This window comes from Gobio gobio, assembly GCF_949357685.1.
Source record: "Gobio gobio genome assembly, chromosome: 22".
In the NCBI taxonomy this organism is placed as follows: Eukaryota; Metazoa; Chordata; class Actinopteri; order Cypriniformes; family Gobionidae; genus Gobio; species Gobio gobio.
In genome coordinates this window covers 40,023,561-40,048,501 of record NC_137118.1, presented here as the reverse complement: position 1 = coordinate 40,048,501, position 24,941 = coordinate 40,023,561, and the positions used below count along the sequence as shown (strand labels likewise).

The 24,941-nt window shown below is 36.9% G+C and overlaps 1 protein-coding gene across 7 annotated transcripts in view; it reads left to right on the top strand.

The window, feature by feature from the left end:
* Window positions 1-24,042, top strand: part of ssbp2b (single stranded DNA binding protein 2b) — a 140,872-nt gene extending 116,830 nt beyond the window's left edge. For 6 of the 7 annotated variants that reach the window (XM_079804340.1, XM_079804341.1, XM_079804339.1 and 3 more), the window contains 12 exons: window positions 10,367-10,426; window positions 10,764-10,830; window positions 12,031-12,101; window positions 12,192-12,259; window positions 12,367-12,412; window positions 12,552-12,587; window positions 14,337-14,391; window positions 16,973-17,043; window positions 17,175-17,253; window positions 17,533-17,561; window positions 17,742-17,840; window positions 22,328-23,850. In XM_079804340.1, the coding sequence (XP_079660466.1) occupies window positions 10,367-10,426; window positions 10,764-10,830; window positions 12,031-12,101; window positions 12,192-12,259; window positions 12,367-12,412; window positions 12,552-12,587; window positions 14,337-14,391; window positions 16,973-17,043; window positions 17,175-17,253; window positions 17,533-17,561; window positions 17,742-17,840; window positions 22,328-22,357 (711 nt within the window). In that variant the 3' untranslated portion in view covers window positions 22,358-23,850. Of the gene's footprint in view, window positions 1-10,366; window positions 10,427-10,763; window positions 10,831-12,030; window positions 12,102-12,191; window positions 12,260-12,366; window positions 12,413-12,551; window positions 12,588-14,336; window positions 14,392-16,972; window positions 17,044-17,174; window positions 17,254-17,532; window positions 17,562-17,741; window positions 17,841-22,327 lie in introns of all 7 variants that reach the window. The other variant, XM_079804342.1, reaches the window with a different exon arrangement.
* The last annotated feature ends 899 nt before the right edge of the window (window positions 24,043-24,941 follow it).

Below are 24,941 nucleotides of genomic sequence, written 5' to 3'. Positions count from 1 at the left end.
TTTGTCTTTGTTGTAGGGAATCAGCCACTGCAACAGTCCTTGATTTCCAACAGACTGTCATTAGATCAAACAGAGAAGTTTAGTGTAACAGTGCCTCCCAAAGGCCCAAGAGCCTCATAACACTGTCACTCAACCATTTGTCTTTACTAACTCCACTTGTCTTTATCATTTTTGTTCAGAGTATTTTAATCAATTGGGGTTTTTGATGGTTTTAGTGGATGTATAAAGTCGCATGGACTTTAACATATTAACAAGGCTTAAACTAGTCCCAGACTAAAATGCATGTTTAAGCTGTTTTAACTGAAAGCAACTTGCACTTGCATGTCTTAAAATATGTCTGTGCCATTGTTTTGTCTCAAGATACACACCAGTGATGTTTTTTTTCTAAGGCACATTTATAAAAGCTACTTAAATGTCCTAACTGAAGTAAGGCCTAATCCTGGCTTAATCTAAGCCCTGTCTCTGAAACCAGGCCTATATCTGTTGTTTTTTCATTTCAAACCTAATTTTGGTGAAAGGTTTTTGTAATGAAGCTAATTTCCTTGAATCAAATGTAGTGACATTCATACAAATAACCCTTTTTTTCACAGCTAAATTTTGCTCTGATTGCAAAAATCATCTGTATCATTTTATGTATAATCGTCTAGGATAAAAAAAATTACATATATACTATATTACAAAAAGTTTTGGGACGCCTGCCTTTACATGTACATGAACTTAAATGACATCCCACTCTTAATTTGTAGGGTTTAATATGGAGTTGACCCACCCTTTGCAGCCATAACAGCTTCAACTCTTCTGGGAAGGCTTTTCTCCACAAGGTTTAGGAGTGTGTTTATTGGAATTTTTGACCATTCTTCTAGAAGCGCATTTGTGAGGTCAGGCACTGATGTTGGACGAGAGGGCCTGGCTCACAGTCTCCACTCTAATTCACCCCAAAGGTGCTCTATCAGGTTGAGGTCAGGACTCTGTGCAGGCCAGTCAAGTTGTGTTTGATTTTATACACCTGTGGTCATAGAAGTGACTGGAACACCTGAATTCAATGATTTGTAGGGGTGTCCCAATACGTTTGGCAATATAGTCTAACACTTATAACATACATGCAGTGTGCATAACACATGTAATGCCTCTTAAATAGATTCATTGTAGTTAGCTATACAATAAGTTTTAGTCCTCGTGAAGTGACTTCACTATTTTTCTTTCATGATATGACATGTATTTCTAAACGAAATAGAACTTTTGTTCCTCAGGAATTGATTAGATCATGACCATTTTAGAGGCAGAGCAAGCTATTATAGTTTGAAAAAGATTCAGAAGACAGTATTAAGAACAGGGCCGGCCCAAGCTGTCATGTTTTTAGCCTTTTACGGTTTTTAATTGTAACAGTAGCAAACCCACAAGAGTGGACAAGTGTTAATTTGCACTTTAATATTCAGTCTTACTGTACTAAGTTGCATAATTTAATGTGGTGTACTGAAAAGTATCTAAATGTATTGAATGTAAACAAGTTAACCACTTGAATTGCTTTTGGTAAAAAAAAATAGCAACGTGCAAAATTGCAGAACAATCAACTACAAATAAAATAACTTAAGATACACAGTATCTTCTTATGTATAAAAAAGTGTACTTGCACAAAACGGACAATATAAGACATAAAATGAACAGATCAGATGGACCTGGAACAAGATAACAATAATACATTTATTAACAATATAAGTAGTTGACCCATGAAAATGATCATGTCATAATTTACTCACTCTCAAGTTGTTTTAATCCTGAATGAGTTTCTTTCTTCTGTTGAATGTGGGTAACCAAACAGTATATTTGTCTTACTATGGAAGTCAATGGGGACCATTTGGTTACCCACATTCTTCAAAATATCTTCTTTTGTGTTCAGCAGGAGAAAGAAATTGATATTGGTTTGGAACAACATAAGAGTGAGTAAATCATGACAGAATTTACATTTTTGGGTGAACTATCCCTTTAAGGACAAGGGGCAGCATGTTTACAATTAGGCTGCTGTCCCTTTAGGGCCTGCACACTTCTAACACACTATCCATCCAAATGTTTTGCTGGAAAATGCTTAAGCTATTTCTTTGAATCAAATGTAGTGACATTCATACAACTTTTCGAACCACTTTGTGCTCTTTGGATATCAGTGATTCGTCTCTTTGCATTCTACTGGGCGAAACAGGGGTGTCCAGCGGCACTTAATATTTCATACGCATAATTTGATGTAACTTGATAACAGGGAATAGATGGTACTACAGCAGGACTGGAGGCCTAAGAGATCCTGCTGATTAGAGTCAGAGTGAAGCATGCTGGGTATTACTCTGCTCAGAGTGTGAGATACTGCTCTCCCACCAGACTAATGGAGATGATTCACCCAAGGGAAGCTTCAGCTCACTCTGGAGTTCTCCGTCTTTATCCATAGTTGCCAGCTGTTTTATTTGCAGCAGCAAAGCAGTGATGTGCAAAACTTGGAGACAGAAGAACATTCGATGGATGTGCTGGGTCAAAAGCTTGTCATTGGGGCAGAACCCTCAAAGGTACTCCTGCTGTACCCTTTGACATCATCAGAAACATATTTATAAGGTATCAGCCATCGAGGGGGTGCAGCGGGTGTAGATTTTAGTGTCCTGTCCCAGTGACAAGCTGACCAATTTTAATAGTATACATTAAAGGGGACATATTATGCCCCTTTTCACAATATGTAATACAAATCTCTGGTGTCCCCAGAATGTGTCTGTGAAGTTTCAGCTCAAAATACCCCCAGATTATTTATTATAACTTGTCAAATCTGGGGGTGAGCAAAAACACACTGTTTTTATGTGTGTCCCTTTAAATGCAAATGAGATGCTGCTCCCCGCCTCCCTTCCAGCGGCTCCTTTACACAAGTTTCGGATACAATGTCAACAACAAAACGAATCTCACTCAGCCTAAATGTCAGAAATAACCAGTTGTGGAGGGCAGCCTTACATGATTGAACCGGAGTCGGACACAGATGAGAGACTCAGGAAGAGGTTGCAACTGGACATTTCTAAATGGTTAGTGGTTTGTTACGTTGATTCGAGTCACATCGACTAGCATGTACTGTCATGTTAATCTATAAATTGTTGGATAGGTGCTCATGTGGGAACGTAATACATCATCTGTGCTTCTCACTCAGGAGTGTGTCAAGGGCAGATCATCAACAGTCATGGACGGGTTTCCCTACTCTTACGTAGGAGTAGGGGAAATCTAGAACAGCGTGTTATGAGAGATTGATAATGATTGATTGGGATTATAAAAAAAGTATTGGGTGGATTTTTATCATTATAGGCTGGTAGTTTACACACACTGTGGACACACATCTTATATAAGTGAATTTTGCATAATATGTCCCCTTTAAATTGTTATTTACTTACTTTTAGATGTACTTAGGGACACTCAATATAATGGTATTTCTGTATTACAAGAATAATCCTTTTTAGGGGTGCACTGATATTTAAATTTGATACCAATAAATGCCAATGCTAATGGCAATAAATAGTCAATATTATAAATGTCAAAATAAAAAATAAATAAAAATAGAATAAAAAATAAAAGGGAACGTATGCATCTTGATATTATTATGTACATTATGAAAGATCTTTGCAATTTAATCTTGTTTCTTTGAATATTAGTGGATAAAAGATATGATACTGACTGATATATCTTTATTATTGGTCTGAATATGCCTATATTATTAAATTGTATTATATTCATCATATTGTACTGATACAGAATGATGGACAAATATAATGTATAATGTTTTTTTTTACATATTTAATTATGTAAATATATTATTATATTGCATCGTAATTGTAAAATGTACATTATGATCAATAAATATGTTTATATTATATTATATTGATGTCTTGATGTCGTGAACCATGTGCAGTTCTAGATTGAAAGGCGTTAAAACAAGAAAATTATTTATATGATCATTTATCGGCCTCAATTAAAAAAAAGGCATATCTGCCGAAATGTCTATACTTACGTCAGTGATATTAGTCTCTGAGGGATGTTCCCTTTGTTATAAAAATAGACTAGTCTACAGGCACGAACGGACACACTCCAAATTCCAGCCTTAAGCCGGATCACCTTCTTTGTGCCTTTTTTGCCAAAACCTGTTAGAGAGATGAGTGATTGTGCCGGTGTGTTATTTTTAGAAAGCTTAAGCCATGAATTATGCAGTGGACAGATATTAGATTAGATGAATGGCCTGTTCCATTTTATTCTAGCTTTTAGATATTAGACCTGGGCAGGTATTCATAAAACATCATAGACCGGAGCCGATGATCTGGGGTCTGTGCTTGTGGTCAGCGGCGGTATGTGTACAGTACTTGAAGGGATTTGGTTCCTGATCAGCACGGCTTGTAACCTGAGGGTAGTAAACATAGGCTGAGAATGTACTCTCTGCTGGTTCTACCTGTAAGGAGACCTTTCTGTTCACCTCGGTGAAGTCCACAGACCTCACTCATCCATTATTAAAGAGGACAAATGCAGGCCTCTCACCTCGGTCCATAATTAATCAGTGACTGTGAGGTGTCCAGGGCCGCGGTGAGCATGTCAGACAGCGCTGAGCAACTGAGCCAGATCCCTGAGAGCATGTACCGCTTCTCACATAAAGTAACTGTGATACGGCTCCCGGCAGAGAGACAGATACACAAGCGGTCGAGCTCTCTTTCTACTCGGGATCAAGAATTCAGAAATGAAAAGTCAGAGATCTCAAACATTTGTTTTCACATTTTTTCAGAATGCGATACAGCTATACTGTCAATTTTAATAACATGGAGCTATACTCTTGCTGCATGTGTCTGAGATGGGGTTGCCAGGTCTGCGCAACAAAACTAGCACAATGGTCAATCCAAAATAGCCCAAAACTAGCCCAATTCGATTTTTTTCCATCAGGGAGTTTATACATCCAGGGAGTTGGCCTTGTCTAAAATCAACCTGCGGCAACAATTTAAAAGTAGCCCAATTCTGCTGGAAAACCCATGTAGCCCATGTTAACACACACTATTGAAGGGGCGCATTGAAGACTTGGAAGTAAACACCCACTTCTATAATTGGATAACAGTTTTGCATATTATAATGAGCTTCAGCTCCCTCATCAGTACATGTGGGGAATTGTTTTGAAAACGTGGAAAAACGTCAACCGGAATGATTCGCCGAGAGGGCTCGCAAAATGTCTTTATCAAACAAACACAATGATATATCTCTCATCCACCCACCCACAATTAATTGGATTGTTATTTTTTATTACTTGGCCGGACCGATCGGTGAATATAACTGCGAACCGTGCATAACACACACATGTGAGCCCTGTCCCATACATGTTCAAATCTGATCAGGAATCGAAGGAATCAATGAACCAACTCAAATACAAAGCGTGTGACAGTGTGGTAAGTTATGATTAGTTAGACACGTACATAATAGATATCAAACGCAACAATGCAATACTATCACATATAAAAAAATATAAATTATTGTGTTGCATCATTCCTGTCAGATTTAGAAGCCACAGCATTGTTTTTTAAACTCATTCTGTCTGCAAATCCAGTCTCTAGTTTACAAACGAATCCGCGGTGAAATGAAGTGAACAAATGCAATGTCTTCCCCACGTGAGCTGGATATTCATTAAAAATAAAGTTCATCCATGCATTCCTAATATTGGATTCCGAAGGAAGCTTAACTCATGTTTGAAACATGCCATAAGCTTTATTGCTTGGAAGTTCGATCTGGTTTAGCTCCACGTAGGCCTGTTATTTATCTAACATGCCAGGCGCGAGTCCGTGGGCGGGGCTACAGAATCAGGCGCGAGTCACCACACGCTGTCGTCACAGCCTGGCATATTCTGAGATCTCTCGTTTGCTGGGTCTGGTGTCAATAAAAGCTTTTCTTTGACTAACAAGGAAGTTTTCAGCTCCGAAACTTACAGGATATTTTTATATTACCATGACCTTTTATATATCAAAAAGTCAACTCAAGGAAAAGTTGATTTCTTAATTCATGACTCCTGAGCGAAGAATAAGCAATCTCTGAGCAATAAAACTTTCCTCTTGGAGAAGGACATTGTCACAAACTATATAATACATCAGTGGTGTAAAGTATTTGAGTAAATGTAATTAGTTACTGTACTTAAAGGATTAGTTCACTTCAAAATGAAAATTTCCTAATATTTTATTCACCCCCCTCTCATCCAAGATGTTCATGTCTTTCTTTCTTCAGTCGAAAAGAAAATATGTTTTTTTTGAGGAAAACGTTCCAAGATTTTGTCCACACCATTGATTCATTGGCAACCAAAATGTTGAAGGTCCAAATCAATGCAGTTTCGAAGGGCTTCATAGCGATCCCGGACGAGGAATAGGGTCTTAACGAAATGATTGGTCATTTTCAACAACAACAAAAAAAGTTGTTGCTTTTTAACCTAAATTGCTCATCTTGCGCTGCTCTGCAGCTCGCCAGTGATTGCGAGTACATTGAGGACATTACATAGCTGGAAGTACCGCACCAAGCGCTCGTATGAAGACTAATACAAATGCCCTTTACCAAAAAACACTCCATCTTCAACTTCAAAATCGTCCGACATCGTTGTTTTACCTTTTTTTGCTTAAGGGCGTTTGTATTAGTCTTCGCATGTGCGCTTTGTAAACACGGGGGCGGTGCTTCTGCCTACGTCTAGCGTGACCTTTACGACATGATTGCACAATCACTGGCGAGCCGCAGAGCAGCGAAAGATGAGCAATTTAGGTTAAAAAGTATATTAATTGTTTTATATTATTTTAAAGTGACCGATCGTTTCGCTAGATAAGACCACATTCCTCGTCTGGGATTGCGCAGAGCCTCTGAAGCCCTTTGAAACTGCATTGATTTGGACCTTCAACATTTCGGTTGCCATGAAAGTGTATGATGGGGAGAAAAATCCTGGAATGTTTTCCTCAAAAAAACGTAATTTCTTTTCGACTGAAGATAGAAAGAAAGACATGAACATCTTGGATGAGATGGGGGTGAGTAAATTTTCATTTTGAAGTGAACTGATCCTTTAAGTATCTTTTTGGCTACTTTGTAGTTTTACCGAGTATCAAATATATGAGCAGCTTTTAATCTCTACTTGACTACATTTTTGAATAAGTGAATTTACTTTTTACTCCAATACATTTGTGATGAGTGATGCAATCACACATTACATTTTGCACAGAACCTAACATTTTCTGCAGCAGTTTGTTTCTGCTATAAAGCGATATCGCCATCTAAGGGCATTGAAGGTACTAGCCTATATCTTGTGCGTTCTGGAATGCCTTTACTCAACCAAACTTGTCAACAAGGCTACTTTATGAGATTGAGAGTGCATAAGCAGGTAGTTGATGAATGGCAAGTGTTTGATTTATGAGATGAGGTCATGACTGCGGCCAAAACCAGGACAATCTGGTGCAAGTTGACTATTTAATTTTACTTAACATTATTTTATTTATCCACTATATTGACCAGACCTTTTTGAAGGATATTGATTTACTTATGGCCTTATGGTACTTATGTGCACTTGAGCTTAACTGAGACTTGAGAGTTTGTAGACGTGTAGACGTTGTGTTGACCTTTTATTGCAATATTGAGGTGTTCAGTTTTATTTTGATTTTAGATATTAAACATGATTTCTCATCTTACAAATCAATTGTTTCTTATATTACCTGGCATGTCTTAGGTGTCGAGGACTAGTGCATCTTTGAGCCTACATTCAGTAGGCAAGGATAACAGTACTGTTAGAGCATCTGAAACTGTTCAGATACTCTAAGACTTTTTGGAATTGGTGACTTGTAACTTGTAATGGAGTCATTTTCACTGTAAGGTATCTGTACTTTTACTCAAGTATGGTTTCCAGCCAGGTACTCTTTACACTTCTGTTATACAGACAGTGTATATCTAGAATTGAAGATCTTGGGTAGAGTAAAACTGGTAGCAATGGTTCTACGACCTACATAGCCTTACAATGCTTTTGAGAGCTATTTATATTTATATTTCAGAAACTATAACTATACATTATTTTAACCACAAATGCAGCAATCACTTTAATAGAAAGTGTATTGGTCAAAAAGAGTGAGAACCCTAAATACATGTGAAATGTAAATTTAATAAAGTGATCGATGACGACAGTATTTACAGAATGTTTTATCGATGTATCAGCCAATATGGATCCTAACTGAAAGTATTGTAGCAGCCTGCTGTTGCTACGGTTACCTCCTTAGGTTATCACGACTGTTTGACGGCACATGAAAATCCTAACTTACTCTTACTTTTTTATTTAATGAAATGTTCCTTATGTAGTATGAAGTATTAAAAACGACCCCCAACCTTTTGTTTTGACTTCAACATCTCTGCATGTATTTTATAAGAGCTGCACACAAATACACAAATGTGGCTGAAATTTTGAACATATTCAGCACATTCAGGTCTCAACATGATCTCTCTCCAAGACGACCTTCTCTTTGATGAACAAAGAGATGCATTTTCATGAAAACAGTGTGAAGATGTCCAATTTTCACATAATAAGGTCTGATTCTCAATGAACCTATTATTGCCCTTAATTATGGATAGATGTTGGCCCTTCGTCTGAGCTTTGATCTCTGGAATGAGACTCTGAGCGTGACCACCAAAGCTTTGTGAACTGATCAATTTGAACTCTTCACTTGTTTACAGAAAGGAAGGGCATCTTGTACAACGTCACAACAAGACTGTATGTATAAAAAGTTTGGGGTCAGTAAGAAAGAAATTAATTATTTTATTATTATTACAGCTCATCAGATGGTTTGATGGCAGATTTAGTTGCAAACAGTGCTTGTGAAGGAACGTAGACTGGCTGTATGACACTTTCAATTAAGTCTCAGAATCTTAATTAAGATTGCTAAGCTCAAACATACTGTACATGTTTGTTGGTGCTTTCTACAGTGGCCCAGTAGTGCACAACACAACGAAATGTAAAAGCACACATAAATTCGAATGAAATCAGCCCCAACACAACAAAATAAAGCCACAACACAACGAAATCAAGCCACAACACAACGAAATCAAGCCAAAACACAACAAAATCAAGCGAAAACAACAAAATAAAGCCACAACACAACGAAATCAAGCCAAAACAACAAAATAAAGCCACAACACAACGAAATCAAGCCACAACACAACGAAATCAAGCCAAAACAACCAAATAAAGCCACAACACAACGAAATCAAGCCACAACACAACGAAATCAAGCCAAAACACAACAAAATCAAGCCTCAACACAACGAAACCAAGCCAAAACAACAAAATAAAGCCACAACACAACAAAATCAAGCCACAACACAACGAAATCAAGCCAAAACACAACAAAATCAGGCCACAACACAACGAAATCAAGCGAAAACAACAAAATAAAGCCACAACACAACGAAATCAAGCCACAACACAACGAAATCAAGCCACAACACAACAAAATCAAGCCAAAACACAACAAAATCAAGCCACAACACAACGAAATCAAGCTAAAACACAACGAAATGTGTTGGTCTTGCGACCAATGATAGCCTGCGATAACTTTCGATCTACGTCTACTGACTAACCCATAAAAATGCAACATGAAATGGGGTATTGATCAATGCGACATGGCGCTAAAACTTCTTTCCTCAAGCTCTATTTGCCAAGTCGGCCTCTTTCCCCTAGCCATGACTGCATTCATATTCTCCACTTTCGCTTCTTCCTTTTTTTTTCACCGCACATAAAAACCACAATTGCCAAAGTGCGATTCATCTTGCTCTATTTGTTTACCACTAGCGCATGCTGATGACGTTCTACTCTTCTATAACTTGCGTCTTAGCCTACGATTCAATAGGTGTCATCATCGTACAGATCCATGTCAGACAGTGTGATTTGTAATGATCTTATAGGATTGCTGAAATGGCAGTCTGTAGCAGGCATTAAGGACGCCTCGTCATTGTCTTATTGGTTTTCTTGAGCCTTGTAGTCTTAGATACATAAAGTATATTTACTTTGTCATCAAGGGTTTTTTCTTAATCTCACCTCAGATGTGGAGGTGGAAATGGCCTTGTTCGGTTGGATGCTTGGATATAATTGTTTTCTGTTCTCCAGAGACTTTCTCAGTGCTATTGATCTTGCTGGTGCTTCAAGTAAATGCCCCTAGAGCTGAAGAAAAGCTAGTTCAGTTAGTGTGTACAGTTCTTAAAAAAAGACTACAGATCAGTATGGTCACTGCTGTTGACCATCATCTCTAGATGGTGTTTTAGTGAGCCAACACAGAGGAATGTGACTAAAGTGGGAAGTTTTTATGATATCTCTCCTTTTTTCTAGCCTTTCATGTCATCGCGCTATCCTGGCGGCCCCAGACCACCTCTCAGAATACCCAATCAGGTGCTTATCCGCTTCCATTACACATCTCAATACAAAAATACACACGCATGGTGGAGTGATTAGAGTTTTAAATGTTTTATTTTAGTCTTGTCTAATTAACTTGCTGTGAGTCATACCAAGACTTTTCAGCCAAGACTAATATACCTCTAATAGTATTTTTGCTGTCGCTTAAGGCTCCACATTTTATTTCCAGTCATACTGTCTCACTCTCCTAAATGTGATATTTTGGGTCCTGATCTAATGTCATAGCCCAAGGGCAGCTAATGGGCCTTATCTACCCCTGCTTGGATGATGTTGACAAATGTATGTTAATTTGTACTGTATCTGACTGGTTCAGGCATTAGGTGGAGTCCCTGGAAACCAGCCGTTATTACCCAGTGGCATGGACCCATCAAGACAACAAGGTTTGTTTGCGACTAATTAAACCATCTTATAGGGTGAAATGTTTGGTCATATTTACCACCAGAAAAATCTGAAATTGTTTTGCATGAAGAAAACTAAGCCTACCGTTATTTTATGACATTATTTTATGACATTATTTTAATTGCAATTAAGCACTTTTCACTCAGAATTCTCATTACCGTAATGCGAAAAGAAAAAAAAACTAATTCTCATTATGGTAATTCAGTAATAGAAATCAAGTCCGGACTCAATTATGTTTTTTTTTTTATTAGCATAAATAAAATACTTCCATGATGTTTAAATACTTTATAATTGTTTTTTTGTTTTGTAGTAATGGGAAAGAGATGAATTGATTTATGATTAATTGTCATGAAAATATTAATCAGGGTGTGGTGAAATATATATATATATATAATTCTTGACAGCTTCCATGAGATTTACCTTAGGAAACATTTAATATTACCATATGAAATATATATTATTAGTAGTAGTAGTAGTATCAAATATTATTTATATATATTATTATTTAGAAATATATCGAATTTTTAAGAAGGGATTAGATAATTGTTTTAAACATTTCCATAAATATTACAATATTAAATATATATTATCATAATAACTGTATAAACTTTTAATAAATACATTTAGAAACTTTTTCGGGGAGGTACCGCAAACTTTTATGATTTTTGTTTTGTTTTTTACATTTCTTGTGCACTTTCTTGAGATTCACCTTAAAGCTCATTCACACAAAGAACAATAACTATAAAGATAACTATAATGCTAACAATATTAGCATCCACACCAATGCACAACATTGTTCTATTTATTATAAGCACACTGCAGTTTTGCCGTCTGCCGCTTCTCTGTGCCGTTATCGTTATAGATGTAGTGTGGATTCTGTTTTTTTTTATATTTACAAAGTTTTTTAAAACTATTTATCGTTAAAGTTATCGTCCTTGATGTGAATGGGCCATAAGAAATTATTATTAGAAATTAGAAATTAATAAAATAGGCCATATATAATACCATTTTACATGTACATTATTATTATATTAAAATATATATAGAGACATAAATAATTATTTTAGGGGGTGTGGTGATTTTTTTTTTCTTTTCTTTTTTTTTTGAGATTCATCTTTCAATGTGTTTGCCACTTGCTAATTTACCTATTCCCATTTACATCTGAACCTTTTATTGGACAGGTCATCCAAATATGGGTGGGGCTATGCAGAGAATGACTCCGCCCAGAGGGATGGTACCTCTTGGGCCACAGGTAAGACCATCACACCCATAGCCAGGTTTGGATCGCATCTAAACTATGTGCAAAGACACTTTGCTACATTTCATTTTTTTATTGTTCCAGGCATATGGAGGGGGCATGAGACCACCACTCAATGCTCTTGGGGGTCCTGGGATGCCTGGGATGAATATGTACGTACTTCCTGTTACACTAACACGTATTTGCCTTATAACAAACCCTATTTCCTACCACAGCTTTAATACCATTAATGAGTACAACACATCTCACCCTACTATAGGGGTCCTGGAGGAAGACCGTGGCCAAATCCACCAAATTCCAACTCGGTGAGTCATTTCTAAAATGCATTCGTTGTGAAATGTCACTCACTACAGCTGTAGGTAAATGTTTGCACTTAAAGAGCATCTGCTTTGTTGACATTCTCTCTGTTTTTTTCTGTCTGATCGGATCCACATGGCATTTAAGATCCCGTATTCCTCGGCATCTCCTGGGAGTTATGTGGTAAGAGCCGTGACCCTCTCCATTTACACGCCTTCAACAGCCATGAAGAGATTCATCAGATATTCCCCATAGTCAAATAAACATTATAGTCTTTAATATTGGACAAAAAAATTAGGTTTAAAGTTATTATATGTGACCCGTGCTGGCAAAATGAGTCGCAATGAGCACATTTAAAAAATAGGTATTGTTATTTCCATTCTCTGTTAAAAAAAACCCTTCAAAACGATGTATGAGCAATCGGACAAAAAAAATGACTGAGCTACACCTGTTTGAATTCGATAGAGTCAGCAAAATCAATTTAGAGAGAAATCGAGTTAAAGTTTTCTGAAGGTTCCAAAACAAAACCACCACACCTTAAAATCCCCGGTAATAACACCATATTTGACACAAACCAAGTCAAAACCAAATATCTATTGGAAAAATATATATTCAACTTTTCTTTTCCATGATACCACAATTGTGATGCCACATTCATTAACATTAATGAAACAGACTGCCTATATATTAAGACCTACTGTACTGCATATACTGCTTACATACCGCAGATATTTTTACATTTTAAATCTTTTTTCCCTCATTTCAAGAAATATCTGCATACACACGAGAGCACTGAAACCCACTCAAAACGATGTATTATACATGCCAGGCCAGTATGTGGCGCTGTAATTCTGCCACAGAAATACACTAAAAACGGAGAAGAAGAGTTGTGGCTAGAAGGGGTACAGCAACGGTGGGAAGTGAGGCAAAATCTCACAATACAATAACAATAAATAAATTTGCTACTTACCAGATGTGTTTTATTAACGCCTACACCTACCCCAACCCTAAACCTACCCTTACACTAATGCAAATACAGTAATTAAATGACGCAATATTGATGCGCGCATGCCCAGTGCCCGTAGCTGTATCCCTTCTAGTCTTTCCTGTGCGGGACGTGGTGTGATGAAAATAAATTTTACAAAATATACGGATTGGCAGATTTATCCACTCTTGGACCCGGTTTCAGAAAATATCATGCTGTCTAATCAGCATCTTGATATGCCACACCTGTCAGGTGGATGGATTATCTCGGCAAAGGAGAAGTGCTCACTAACACCGATTTAGACAGATTTGTGAACAATATTTGAGAGAAACAGGCCTTTTGTGTACATAGAAAAAGTCTTAGATATTTGATTTCAGCTCATGAAAAACAGGGGGCAAAAACCAAAGTGTTGCGTTTTTAATTTTGTTCAGTGTATATTATATATTTGCATGAATGAGGAACATACGTAGCTCGTATAAAGTCATCCAAAAATCCACCAACTTCACGTGAAAGTCCTTCAAGCAACTAGACACTGCCAGATACACATTTGAGATACGCAGTGTGATTAAACGTGTTGTTTTAAGACATTTACACAAGTTATTCTGTTAAAACGCTGTCAGTAACTCCCAGCTGAGATGATTTGTGGAAGGGAAGCTGTGGTAGCTTACTGAAAGCAGCCAGACAAGACGAGGTGCTCGGGAAGGCAGAGCCGAGTCAGCAGAGAGGAGGAGAGATAATTAGATTTGGGAAGAGGGAGGATAGAGCAGATATGCACAGTGCTGACCACAGCAAGGGCCTCAGGCCTCTGTCATGCACCACACACACACACACACACACAGGACTATCCTCACATTTACACATGTATATGCCACACATGCATTCAATTGTAGCTAATTAATCTGTGTTACATGAGATTTACAATAATATTTGTCTTTTCTCTTTCTCAGGGTCCACCCGGTGGAGGAGGGCCCCCAGGGACTCCCATCATGCCTAGCCCTGCAGGTAGTACTGCACAGTTTTTTGATGCATAGCTGAACTTAATAATGCATGGATATATTGACAGGAAAAAATAATAAAATAATAATTTAAAAAAATTATTATAACAATACAATTACAGTGTTTAAGATTTGTATTTATGGTTATGTGTATTTTATTTATATTTATCTATGTATTCATTAATTGTATAAATTATTTAACATTGCAGTTTTGAAATATAACTATAAATATTTTGTTTTACGTTTTTGAGTGTTAATGATTTTAATTTGATATACAGTGAGGAAAATAAGTATTTGAACACCCTGCTATTTTGCAAGTTCTCCCACTTAGAAATCATGGAGGGGTCTGAAATTGTCTTCGTAGGTGCATGTCCACTGTGAGAGACATAATCTAAAAAAAAAAAAAATCCAGAAATCACAATGTATGATTTTTTAACTATTTATTTGTATGATACAGCTGCAAATAAGTATTTTAACACCTGTCTATCAGCTATAATTCTGACCCTCAAAGACCTGTTAGTCTGCCTTTAAAATGTCCACCTCCACTCCATTTATTATCCTAAATTAGATGCACCTGTTTGAGGTCGTTAGCTGCATAAAGACACCTGTCCACCCCATACAATCAGTAAGAATCCAACTACTAACATGGCCAAGACCAAAGAGCTGTCCAAAGACACTAGAGACAAAATTGTACACCTCCACAAGGCTGGAAAGGGTTACGGGGAAATTGCCAAGCAGCTTGGTGAAAAAAACGTCCACTGTTGGAGCAATCATTAGAAAATGGAAGAAGCTAAACATGACTGTCAATCTCCCTCGGACTGGGGCTCCATGCAAGATCTCACTCAATGATCCTAAGAAAGGTGAGAAATCAGCCCAGAGCTACACGGGAGGAGCTGGTCAATGACCTGAAAAGAGCTGGGACCACCATTTCCAAGGTTACTGTTGGTAATACACTAAGACGTCATGGTTTGAAATCATGCATGGCACGGAAGGTTCCCCTGCTTAAACCAGCACATTTCCAGGCCCGTCTTAAGTTTGCCAATGACCATTTGGATGATCCAGAGGAGTCATGGGAGAAAGTCATGTGGTCAGATGAGACCAAAATAGAACTTTTTGGTCATAATTCCACTAAGCGTGTTTGGAGGAAGAAGAATAATGAGTACCATCCCAAGAACACCATCCCTACTGTAAAGCATGGGGGTGGTAGCATCATGCTTTAGGTGTGTTTTTCTGCACATGGGACAGGGCGACTGCACTGTATTAAGGAGAGGATGACTGAGGCCATGTATTGTGAGATTTTGGAGAACAACCTCCTTCCCTCAGTTAGAGCATTGAAGATGGGTCGAGGCTGGGTCTTCCAACATGACAATGACCCGAAGCACACAGCCAGGATAACCAAGGAGTGGCTCTGTAAGAAGCATATCAAGGTTCTGGCGTGGCCTAGCCAGTCTCCAGACCTAAACCCAATAGAGAATCTTTGGAGGGAGCTCAAACTCTGTTTCTCAGCGACAGGCCAGAAACCTGACTGATCTAGAGAAGATCTGTGTGGAGGAGTGGGCCAAAATCCCTCCTGCAGTGTGTGCAAACCTGGTGAAAAACTACAGGAAACGTTTGACCTCTGTAATTGCAAACAAAGGCTACTGTACCAAATATTAACATTGATTTTCTCAGGTGTTCAAATACTTATTTGCAGCTGTATCATACAAATAAATAGTTAAAAAATCATACATTGTGATTTCTGGATTTTTTTTTTTTTAGATTATGTCTCTCACAGTGGACATGCACCTACGATGACAATTTCAAAACCCTCCATGATTTCAAAGTGGGAGAACTAGCAAAATAGCAGGGTGTTCAAATACTTATTTTCCTCACTGTACATGTAAATAATTGGATTTATTTATTTATTTTATTTTATTTTATTGTAATTATAACAGTACATTTTTTTTATAGTTAAATATTTGTAAGTGTTTGAGGTGTTTTTTAAAATGATATATAATACCAATAACATTTTTCATGTTTAACTTAGTGTTTAAGATTTTTAAAAAGTATTTATATACATGTATATCATTTAATTTATTATATTTGTATTTAAAATATATTTTTTAATTATAACAGTAAAAATGTTTAAGGTAGTTTAAATATATATATATATATTTAGTTTTTTTGTTTTATTATAACAATAGCATTTCTCATATTAATGTTTTTAAGTGATTAAAATATTTGTGTGTATATTTATATTTATCAATATATTTATTAATTTGATATATTATTTAACCTTGCATAATATAACAATAAAATGTTTAAAGTGTTTTTGGCTGTTAAAAATTTTAATATACAAATTATTATATAAAAAATATTTATATACATATATATTTAATTTTAATATATGTTATAGTGCTATAATATAATATATAATTAGTAAGCAGCATTATAAATGTTGAATGTATGTTAAGTTTACCATCATGTATTCTATTTATTGTGTTTACTGCTGTGAGTTTTATGGACCAAAAGTGTCCAAATACTTTTTACAACCATCAGTGGAGCATTAGCTGAAATATGAGCTAGTGTGTTTGGCTCTTTCTCTACAGACTCGACAAACTCGGGAGAAAATATGTACACCTTGATCAACGCAGTGCCGCCCGGAGGAAACAGGCAAAATGTATTATTTGTACACACGCATCTCAGTTCATATCAACTTCCATATGCTCATGATGTACTTAATGACTGACTTTCTGCTCTGTAGTTGTTGTAATATCATAGTTTATGTGTCCTTGTGTGTGTGTTGGACAGTTCCCTATTGGTCCTGGGGGAGATGGTCCAATGGGAGGCATGGCAGGAATGGAGCCGCATCACATGAATGGATCATTAGGTAAAAGAGTCTCTTGCACAAACAACCACTTTAGATAGTACTCTTGGACGTCTTTGAGTGCTGTGTACTTTACTTGAGGAGTATCAAAGCATGTCATAATTCAATGTGAAATGGCAGCTTTCATGCTTGATTTTCCTGATTTGTTGTCATTTTTTGCCTTGCATGCTTATGCCCCCTAGTGGTCATTGAAGATGAATCATGAATTTGAAAAGTACTGCCTTTGCGTACATCTACAATAACATTTTTAAAATCTGAAATCTATATTTTTTACTTCTTTAGGGTCAGCTGACATGGACAGTATGCCCAAGGTGAGAGTTATTTTCATGTTTTAATTAAGGCTGTCAATTGATCAAATATTTGATTAAATGAATTACATGATTCTCACATTGTGCGAAACACTGTAAAATTGACAGCCCTATATATTTATGCATAAGTTGGACCGTCTGCAAAACTGAACTGAAAAGTAAAACGTCTCTCTATCTGTACAGAACTCTCCTGGTAACCTAAGCATGAGCAACCAGCCTGGAACTCCCCGAGATGACGGAGAGATGGGAGGAAACTTCCTCAACCCTTTCCAGAACGAGAGCGTATGTCATTTCCTTGTCTGCAAATGCATTTGTGTTTTAACTTTCGACAAGAGCCACTGGGTCTCATTCACGAAGCATGCGTCCGCACAGATTTGTGTGTGAAATCTGCGTGCGCACGTTTTCACCAACAAATCATGATTTATCAATACCATTAGTTCTAAAATGTATTAAAAATGTAGGAACAACTGAAACCACTCGTACGCAAAATCACATACTCTTGATGTCCTTATAAACATAAAAAATGTTAAACATAGCTAAAGATCTTAAATATGTTTTATCATATATTCTCCTGGGACCCAGAAAAAAGTGTTTTGAATTTAGTATTTTTTCATGTCATTACATTGTTTAGAGCATAAGAAACAAATGAAAAAAAAATATATTTTTGAAAAATTATATTTTATTCATATGTTATGATATGTCCTCTGTAGTTGACACCAGGACTTTTTCAGGTTTAAAAAATGAAATTGCATGTATAGGCAAAAACAATGGGATTTATGTTTAATTCACCAATCAATTTTTAGTTTTTAGGATTTTTTTAAACAAACTTTGTTTAAAGATGATTCTAAACTATGTTATGAAAGATATAACAAAATGCATTGATATACCATTTTACTTTATGCAATATGTGGGTAAAATGACCATACTTGGATTTTTCCATTCAATACAATGTATCTATACACTGCATCTAATTTGCATATTAATGTGTTCTTGTTGCAACATGTAATGAAAAAAGAAGAGTAATAATGGGAGTAATAATTTGCCACATTTTCATAATAATATCTAATATTTCACAGGAATATTGATCTGTAATTTCTTTCCCTATTCACTTGCTAATGCCTGATAAACATTAAATCCTGGCGTCCACTACAGTGGACATTTATGAAATCAATGCCCTGTTCTGTAACAGAAAGTCATATTTTGATTAGAAACCCCCTTAACATTTTCCTGAGATGTTGAGTTATAACAAATCATTTGAAAATGAATCCGATTTAAATTATAATTACAAAATATTATCATATTTCCTTAAGAGTGCTAAACATTAATGTCAGCCGTTTTTAAAGACCAAGTTGTCCTGGTGAAACCTCCAAACATTTGGTATCTCTGCAAAGCCCCGAATGTGCTCTTTACAGGACATCTAGACTGTGACATGTATGATAAATTCACTAAAATATAATGTCCACTACAGTGGCTCAAGCTGCGAGGTAGCTCTGCATCTGTGAAAACAAAGTTTCGTCCAAAAATCTAAAATGTAAAAAAAACATGGTCAAAATATTAGGGCTGCCACCAACCAAAGAAATCCTAGATTTCACAAGTGAACTAGTTGCACTTGGATATGCGGCTAGTGCACATTTATCTAGGTTAACGTTAGAGTGAGCGGCCATGTAAAGTGGCTAAATGTTAGGCTACTACTTACATGACTCAAATGATACGCCATGTTAGAGGTCAAGAATGGTAATGGATTTGCTTTCCCCGACTAAATGACCACATGGGCCAGCCGTTTTAATTATCTATCTGTCACAGACCATAGATATGTATATGTAGATACACCATCTTGGAATGGTCAGTGTCTCGTCACTCACAGTAAGAATCAATGATGCTAAAACATCACGCAGCTTCTAGTTGTGAATCCACCGAGATTTAAATTCCCGAAGAAATGGGATCACCTTTCACAGGTGAGAATGTGTTGGGTTGGGTTTTTATATGTAACTCAATATTGCAGGTTTTTTCTGTGGTACTTTTTTGCTAACTTTTATGTTGTGTTAGTTGAGGCCTTCGTTTTCTTTTGTGTTAGTTTAGCAAAATCATCTGCTGAAGTCAATTGCAGATATAGATATTCATACACGTGTCTAACTACGGTTGCAGATCAACTTGCTCTGGAATGTTCACGGACCGGCTTTGATCGGACGGCTTACGTACAGTTGTGCTCAGAATTATTGGCACCCCTAGTAAATATGATCAAAGATGGCTGTAAAAAAATGCATCTGCATTTTTTATTTGTTGATCTTTAAAAAAAATCGAACCTTTGATTGAAGTAAAATAATTAAATGTGGGGAGTGAATCTCATTATGAAATAAATGTTTTTCTCCAAAACACGTTGGCCATAATTATTGGCACCTCTTTATTAAATACTTTTTGCAACCTAGTTTTGCCAAGATGACAGCTCTGAGTCTGAGCTCTGAGCCAATAATTCTGACCACAACTAGCAGCTAGTCTAGTCGCTAATGAGGCATCTATGTATATGTATATATATATATCTATGTCACAGGCCGATTGAAATATTTATCAACCAAGCCGCTTCTCAACGACTCAACTCAAAATTAAAATGTCCTGATATTTTACTCACCCCCATCTCATCCAAGATGTTCATGTCTTACTTTCTTCAGTCGAAAAGAAATTACGTTTTTTGAGGAAAACATTCCAGGATTTTTCTCCCTATCATAGACTTCCATGACAACCAAAATGTTGAAGGTCCAAAACAATGCAGTTTCAAAACGCTTCGAAGGGCTTCAGACGCTCTGCGCGATCCCAGACGATGAATAGGGTCTTATCTAGCAAAACGATCGGCCATTTAAAAAAAACCTAAATTTCTCATCTTGCGCTGCTCTGCGGCACGCCAGTGATTGTGCAATCATGTCGAAAATGTCACACTAGACATAGGCGGAAGTACTGCCCCAAGCGAACATGTGAGGACAAATACAAATGCCCTTTACCAAAAAACACTTCATCTTTAACTTCAAAATCGTCCAACATCGTTGTTTTACCTTTTTTTTGCTAAAGGCCGTTTGTATTAGTCTTCGCATGTGCACTTTGTAAACACGGGGGCGGTGCTTCTGCCTACGTCTAGCGTGGCCTTTTCGATGTGATTGAGCAATCACTTAGGTTAAAAAGTATATTCATTTTTATGTTTTTATTTTAAAATGGCCGATGTTTTGGCTAGATAAGACTAGGGATGCACCGGTTGACCAGCCAAAAACTGCCGATTTATCCGGAAGTGCGCCCGCGTGCACATATGCCTATATTGCAATCATTCGCGAACATGTCACTTGTGTGTTACAAACGGAACCTGGAGAACTGAGGGAAGAGACGAGATGCTGAAGGCAATGAAGAGCCGCTTTTCCTGCGCGAGCTGAAGTTGCGTGAGCTTACCTCTCCGCCTGCACAAGCGCAGATAGTGAGCGTTTGTTCAGCTCAGCTTCTCACGTGTTGGCTCGGATGAGGACGAAACAGACTAACTTGTGAAAAGCCGAAATACTTCTTTTTGTAGCCTAAAGAAGAACATGCATGCACTTTAGAAATGAAATACTATCAGTTCTGTAGCCTATAGGATGATCATTTATATTTGGTAACACTTTAGAATAATGGTCATTAGTTAACATTAGTTAACTACATTACTTAACATTAACTAATAATGAACTGCACTTATTAAGCGTTTATTCATCTTTGTGAATGTTAATTTCAACATTTACTAATGAGAGATAACTGCATTATTAAAATATTGTTAACGTTAGTTAATGCACTGTGAACTAACATGAACAAACCGTGAACAGCTGTATTTATATTAACTAACGTTAACAAAGATGAACAAATACAGTAACAAATGTATTGCTCATAGTTAGTTAATACATTAACTAATGTTAACTAATGACCATTATTCTAAAGAGTTAACTTTTATTTTACCTTAAAATTACATTGACTTAATTTGATTTAAAAAGCACCTGCTGTAGCATCTTAGTTTTTTTCATTGCACTAAACATTATTTGATTTAACATTTTGGAACAACTATATACTTTGGTTTTATTGAATTTCACTGGTAAAGACTTTTTTTCTTTACACTGAATTTAAAAACAAATGCTGATTTAAGTAACATCTTTGTTTGGATTGCAGAATATGCAGTTGTTGCCTTTAATTTCACCTTTCAGCCTTTTCATTTCCAATTAAAGGTCCTGTTAATTTCAGATTGCGGACTTGTTTTCATTAGCCAAAAGCCAATTTAGCCTGTTAAATACCAAATAAACATCTTGTTCATGTATACTTTCATTATTTTATTGTGTAAAAAAAAAAAAAAAAACGGAATCGGTATCGGAATCGGCCAGTTTTCTTGAAAAAAGTCGGAATCGGCCATGTAAAATCATGATCGGTGCATCACTAGATAAGACCACATTCCTCGTCTGGGATCGCGCAGAGCCTCTGAAGCGCTTTGCAAACTGCATTGATTTGGACCTTCACCATTTTGGTTGCAATGGAAGTCAGTGGTGTGGAGAAAATCCTGGAATGTTTTCCTCAAAAAACGTAATTTCTTTTCAACTTAAGAAAGAAAGACATGAACATATTGGATGAGATGGGGGTGAGAAAAATATCAGGAAACTTTCATTTTGAAGTGAACCAATCCTTTAAGGGCAGCTCTTCAAAATATAATGCTAAAAGTGTATGGTATGACCTCTTTAAAGTTCTCAAAAACTCTTTTTTTAACTTCTGTGTCCTTGTAGTATTCTCCAAACATGACCATGAGTGTGTGAAGACCTCATTTGGAAGTCCAGGTGGATTCCACCACACGACACAGAACTTGTGCAAGCGCGCTGTAGCCAGCCCTCTTCTGCTCTGAAGAATATGGGTCCAAGCCTCTCCTTTCTCTCTCCTTCCTTCGTTTCTTTTGTTTTCAAAGATCATTCTTTCACCTCCTCGGCCGCGTCACACCGAGGGACAACGCTGAACCACGTTGGGACGAGAATGGCGAACCAACAACCTGTCTATATTTACGTATATCTTTGTGTATATATGTGGGTGTACATTCAAAGTTACATGTGCATGTGTGTATGAAAGGACGTATATTGATCCTTGTACGAGCTTGAGAGAAAGACTATGGACTTGAACTGTGTTTTCGACAGAAACAAATCATATTTTCTTTAAATATGATGTAAATCGACAGGAAACACTTGAGATGCAACGGGGGTCGAGTTGGTAAAATGACCTTGTGCAGAATCGCAATGATAAAAATCAATTTCCCAGCAAGCACGCACTGTAATTGATTCATAATCGTTTTTGTGTCATCGACAAGAGAGAGTCTGATTCGTACTTTATTGAAACAGGTTGAGTTGTGGCTAATGGAAATGTGTTGACGTCTGTAATTTATCATTTCGTACTGCATTCGGCCTTCAGACATCTGTGCTCTTCAAATGCAGTCCAATCTGATCAACACACAGAGTTTTGTCTGTATATACAGGAGATTTATTTTTCAGGACGATGCCTACGAAGAACAGCCATTCCATACGTACACTTAAAAAAAAAAATCCATGGTGCGCCATTTCGACATCTTAATTGGGGGACGCCCTCCGGAAGTGAACTGAGCAACTCCACAAGATCGCAGTCGCCGGGGAATATTTCGAACATGTTTTGAGAATCCTCCTAATCATGTGACATACACAGTTTACTGCTCTTATATTACAACGTTTTCTTTGTGAAAATCTTTGCATGTGAATACGGGAAGCAAGGACGATTTAATGGAAAAAGGAAACTGGTCCATTCAGAGGAAGGGCACATGGATGGGAATTATAATTCCGTGCATCTGTCATTCTAATAATCAACTTATTTATACAGCCGTTGTTGTGTCACCCGGAGAAACTGTGATTTGCTTTGCTTTTTTTTTTTTCTTCAAGTGGAATTATTATTATTATTGCGAAATTTCTAAAATATATATATGTGAATTTTTTTATAGCTTGGGGATCTGATTAATCTGTGTCTCTGTGAATTATTTAAAACAATACTGTACAATATCTGAGGTGTTTTCTTGTTTATTTGTAATGACATTTGCCCTTTTTTTGCCCCAGATTTTTGCCTGATGACAAGAGAGACCCTATCATAAGTGTATTTTCATTTTGACTTATTTGATGTTTAATTTTGGATTTTGTGAAGTGTTCATTTTCTACCTTGTGTTGACTTTTGTAAATACACAGAGAAGTTTTGTATATACTATACTGATATAAAGCTTCTCATTGCTGTTTAACAGACTGTCAGATCATTTTGTTGGTTTGTGTTTTGTGTGGGATTGTATGTGTTAACGGTCGGGTAGGCGATTGCTGAATGCTCAAAATTATTCATACCCTTGGTAAATATGACCAAAGAAGGCTGTGAAAATAAATCTGCGGTAATCCTTTTGATATTTTATTAAAATAAAATTAAAATCTAACCTAAAATCTAAGAATTTTAAATGGGGGGAAATCTCATTATGAAATAAATGTTTTTCTGTAATACACATTGCTCACAATTAATCATACCCTTTTTATTCAATACTTTTTGCAGCCTCCTTTTGCCGAGATAACAGCTCTGAGTCTTCTCCTATAATGCCTGATGAGTTCGGAGAACACCTGATCAGAGATCAGAGATCATTCCTCCACACAGAATCTCTCCAGATCCTTCAGATTCATGTTTGTGCTTCTTCTCTTCAGTTCAGCTCACTCATTCTCAATAGGGTTCAGGTCAGGGGACTGGGATGGCCATGGCAGAAGCTTAGTTTTGTGTTCAGGGACGCATCTATTTGTTGATTTTGATGTTTTCTTGGGAAAGTCAGGTTTTAATTTTTTATCTGCTGGTATTTGCTAGAATCCATGACGCCATGTGTCTGAACAAGATGTCCAGGATCTCTGGAAGAAAAATAGGCCCACAACATTAAAGATGGTAAATGGGGTACTTTTTTATCCCTGTGTGCACCAAACCCATCTTGAGTGTTCGCTGACAAAAACTCTTTTGTTTCCATCTGACCACAGAACCAGGTCAAGTTCCAGTAGTGCCAGTTACTTTCCAAACGTTCTATGGTCAGATGAAAAAAAAAGAGCTTTTTGGGACAACGATCCAAAACGAACATTTAAGCTGCTGTCCGTAACCTTTTTTTGTGTTCAAGATTTACAAAAATTATATAATGAGAATGTACAACATGAATCCATTTTCCATTTCCAAACCGTGCTTTTGTCTTACCCTGAATCATTATGGTACACTTATAATGCGTGTTTATATTGGGACTATTTCAGACCGGTCTGGTAGGAACCGCTGTGGAGGAGCACAGTCCCTGCGTGACTCGCCATACACATACACAGAGAGAAGTAGCTC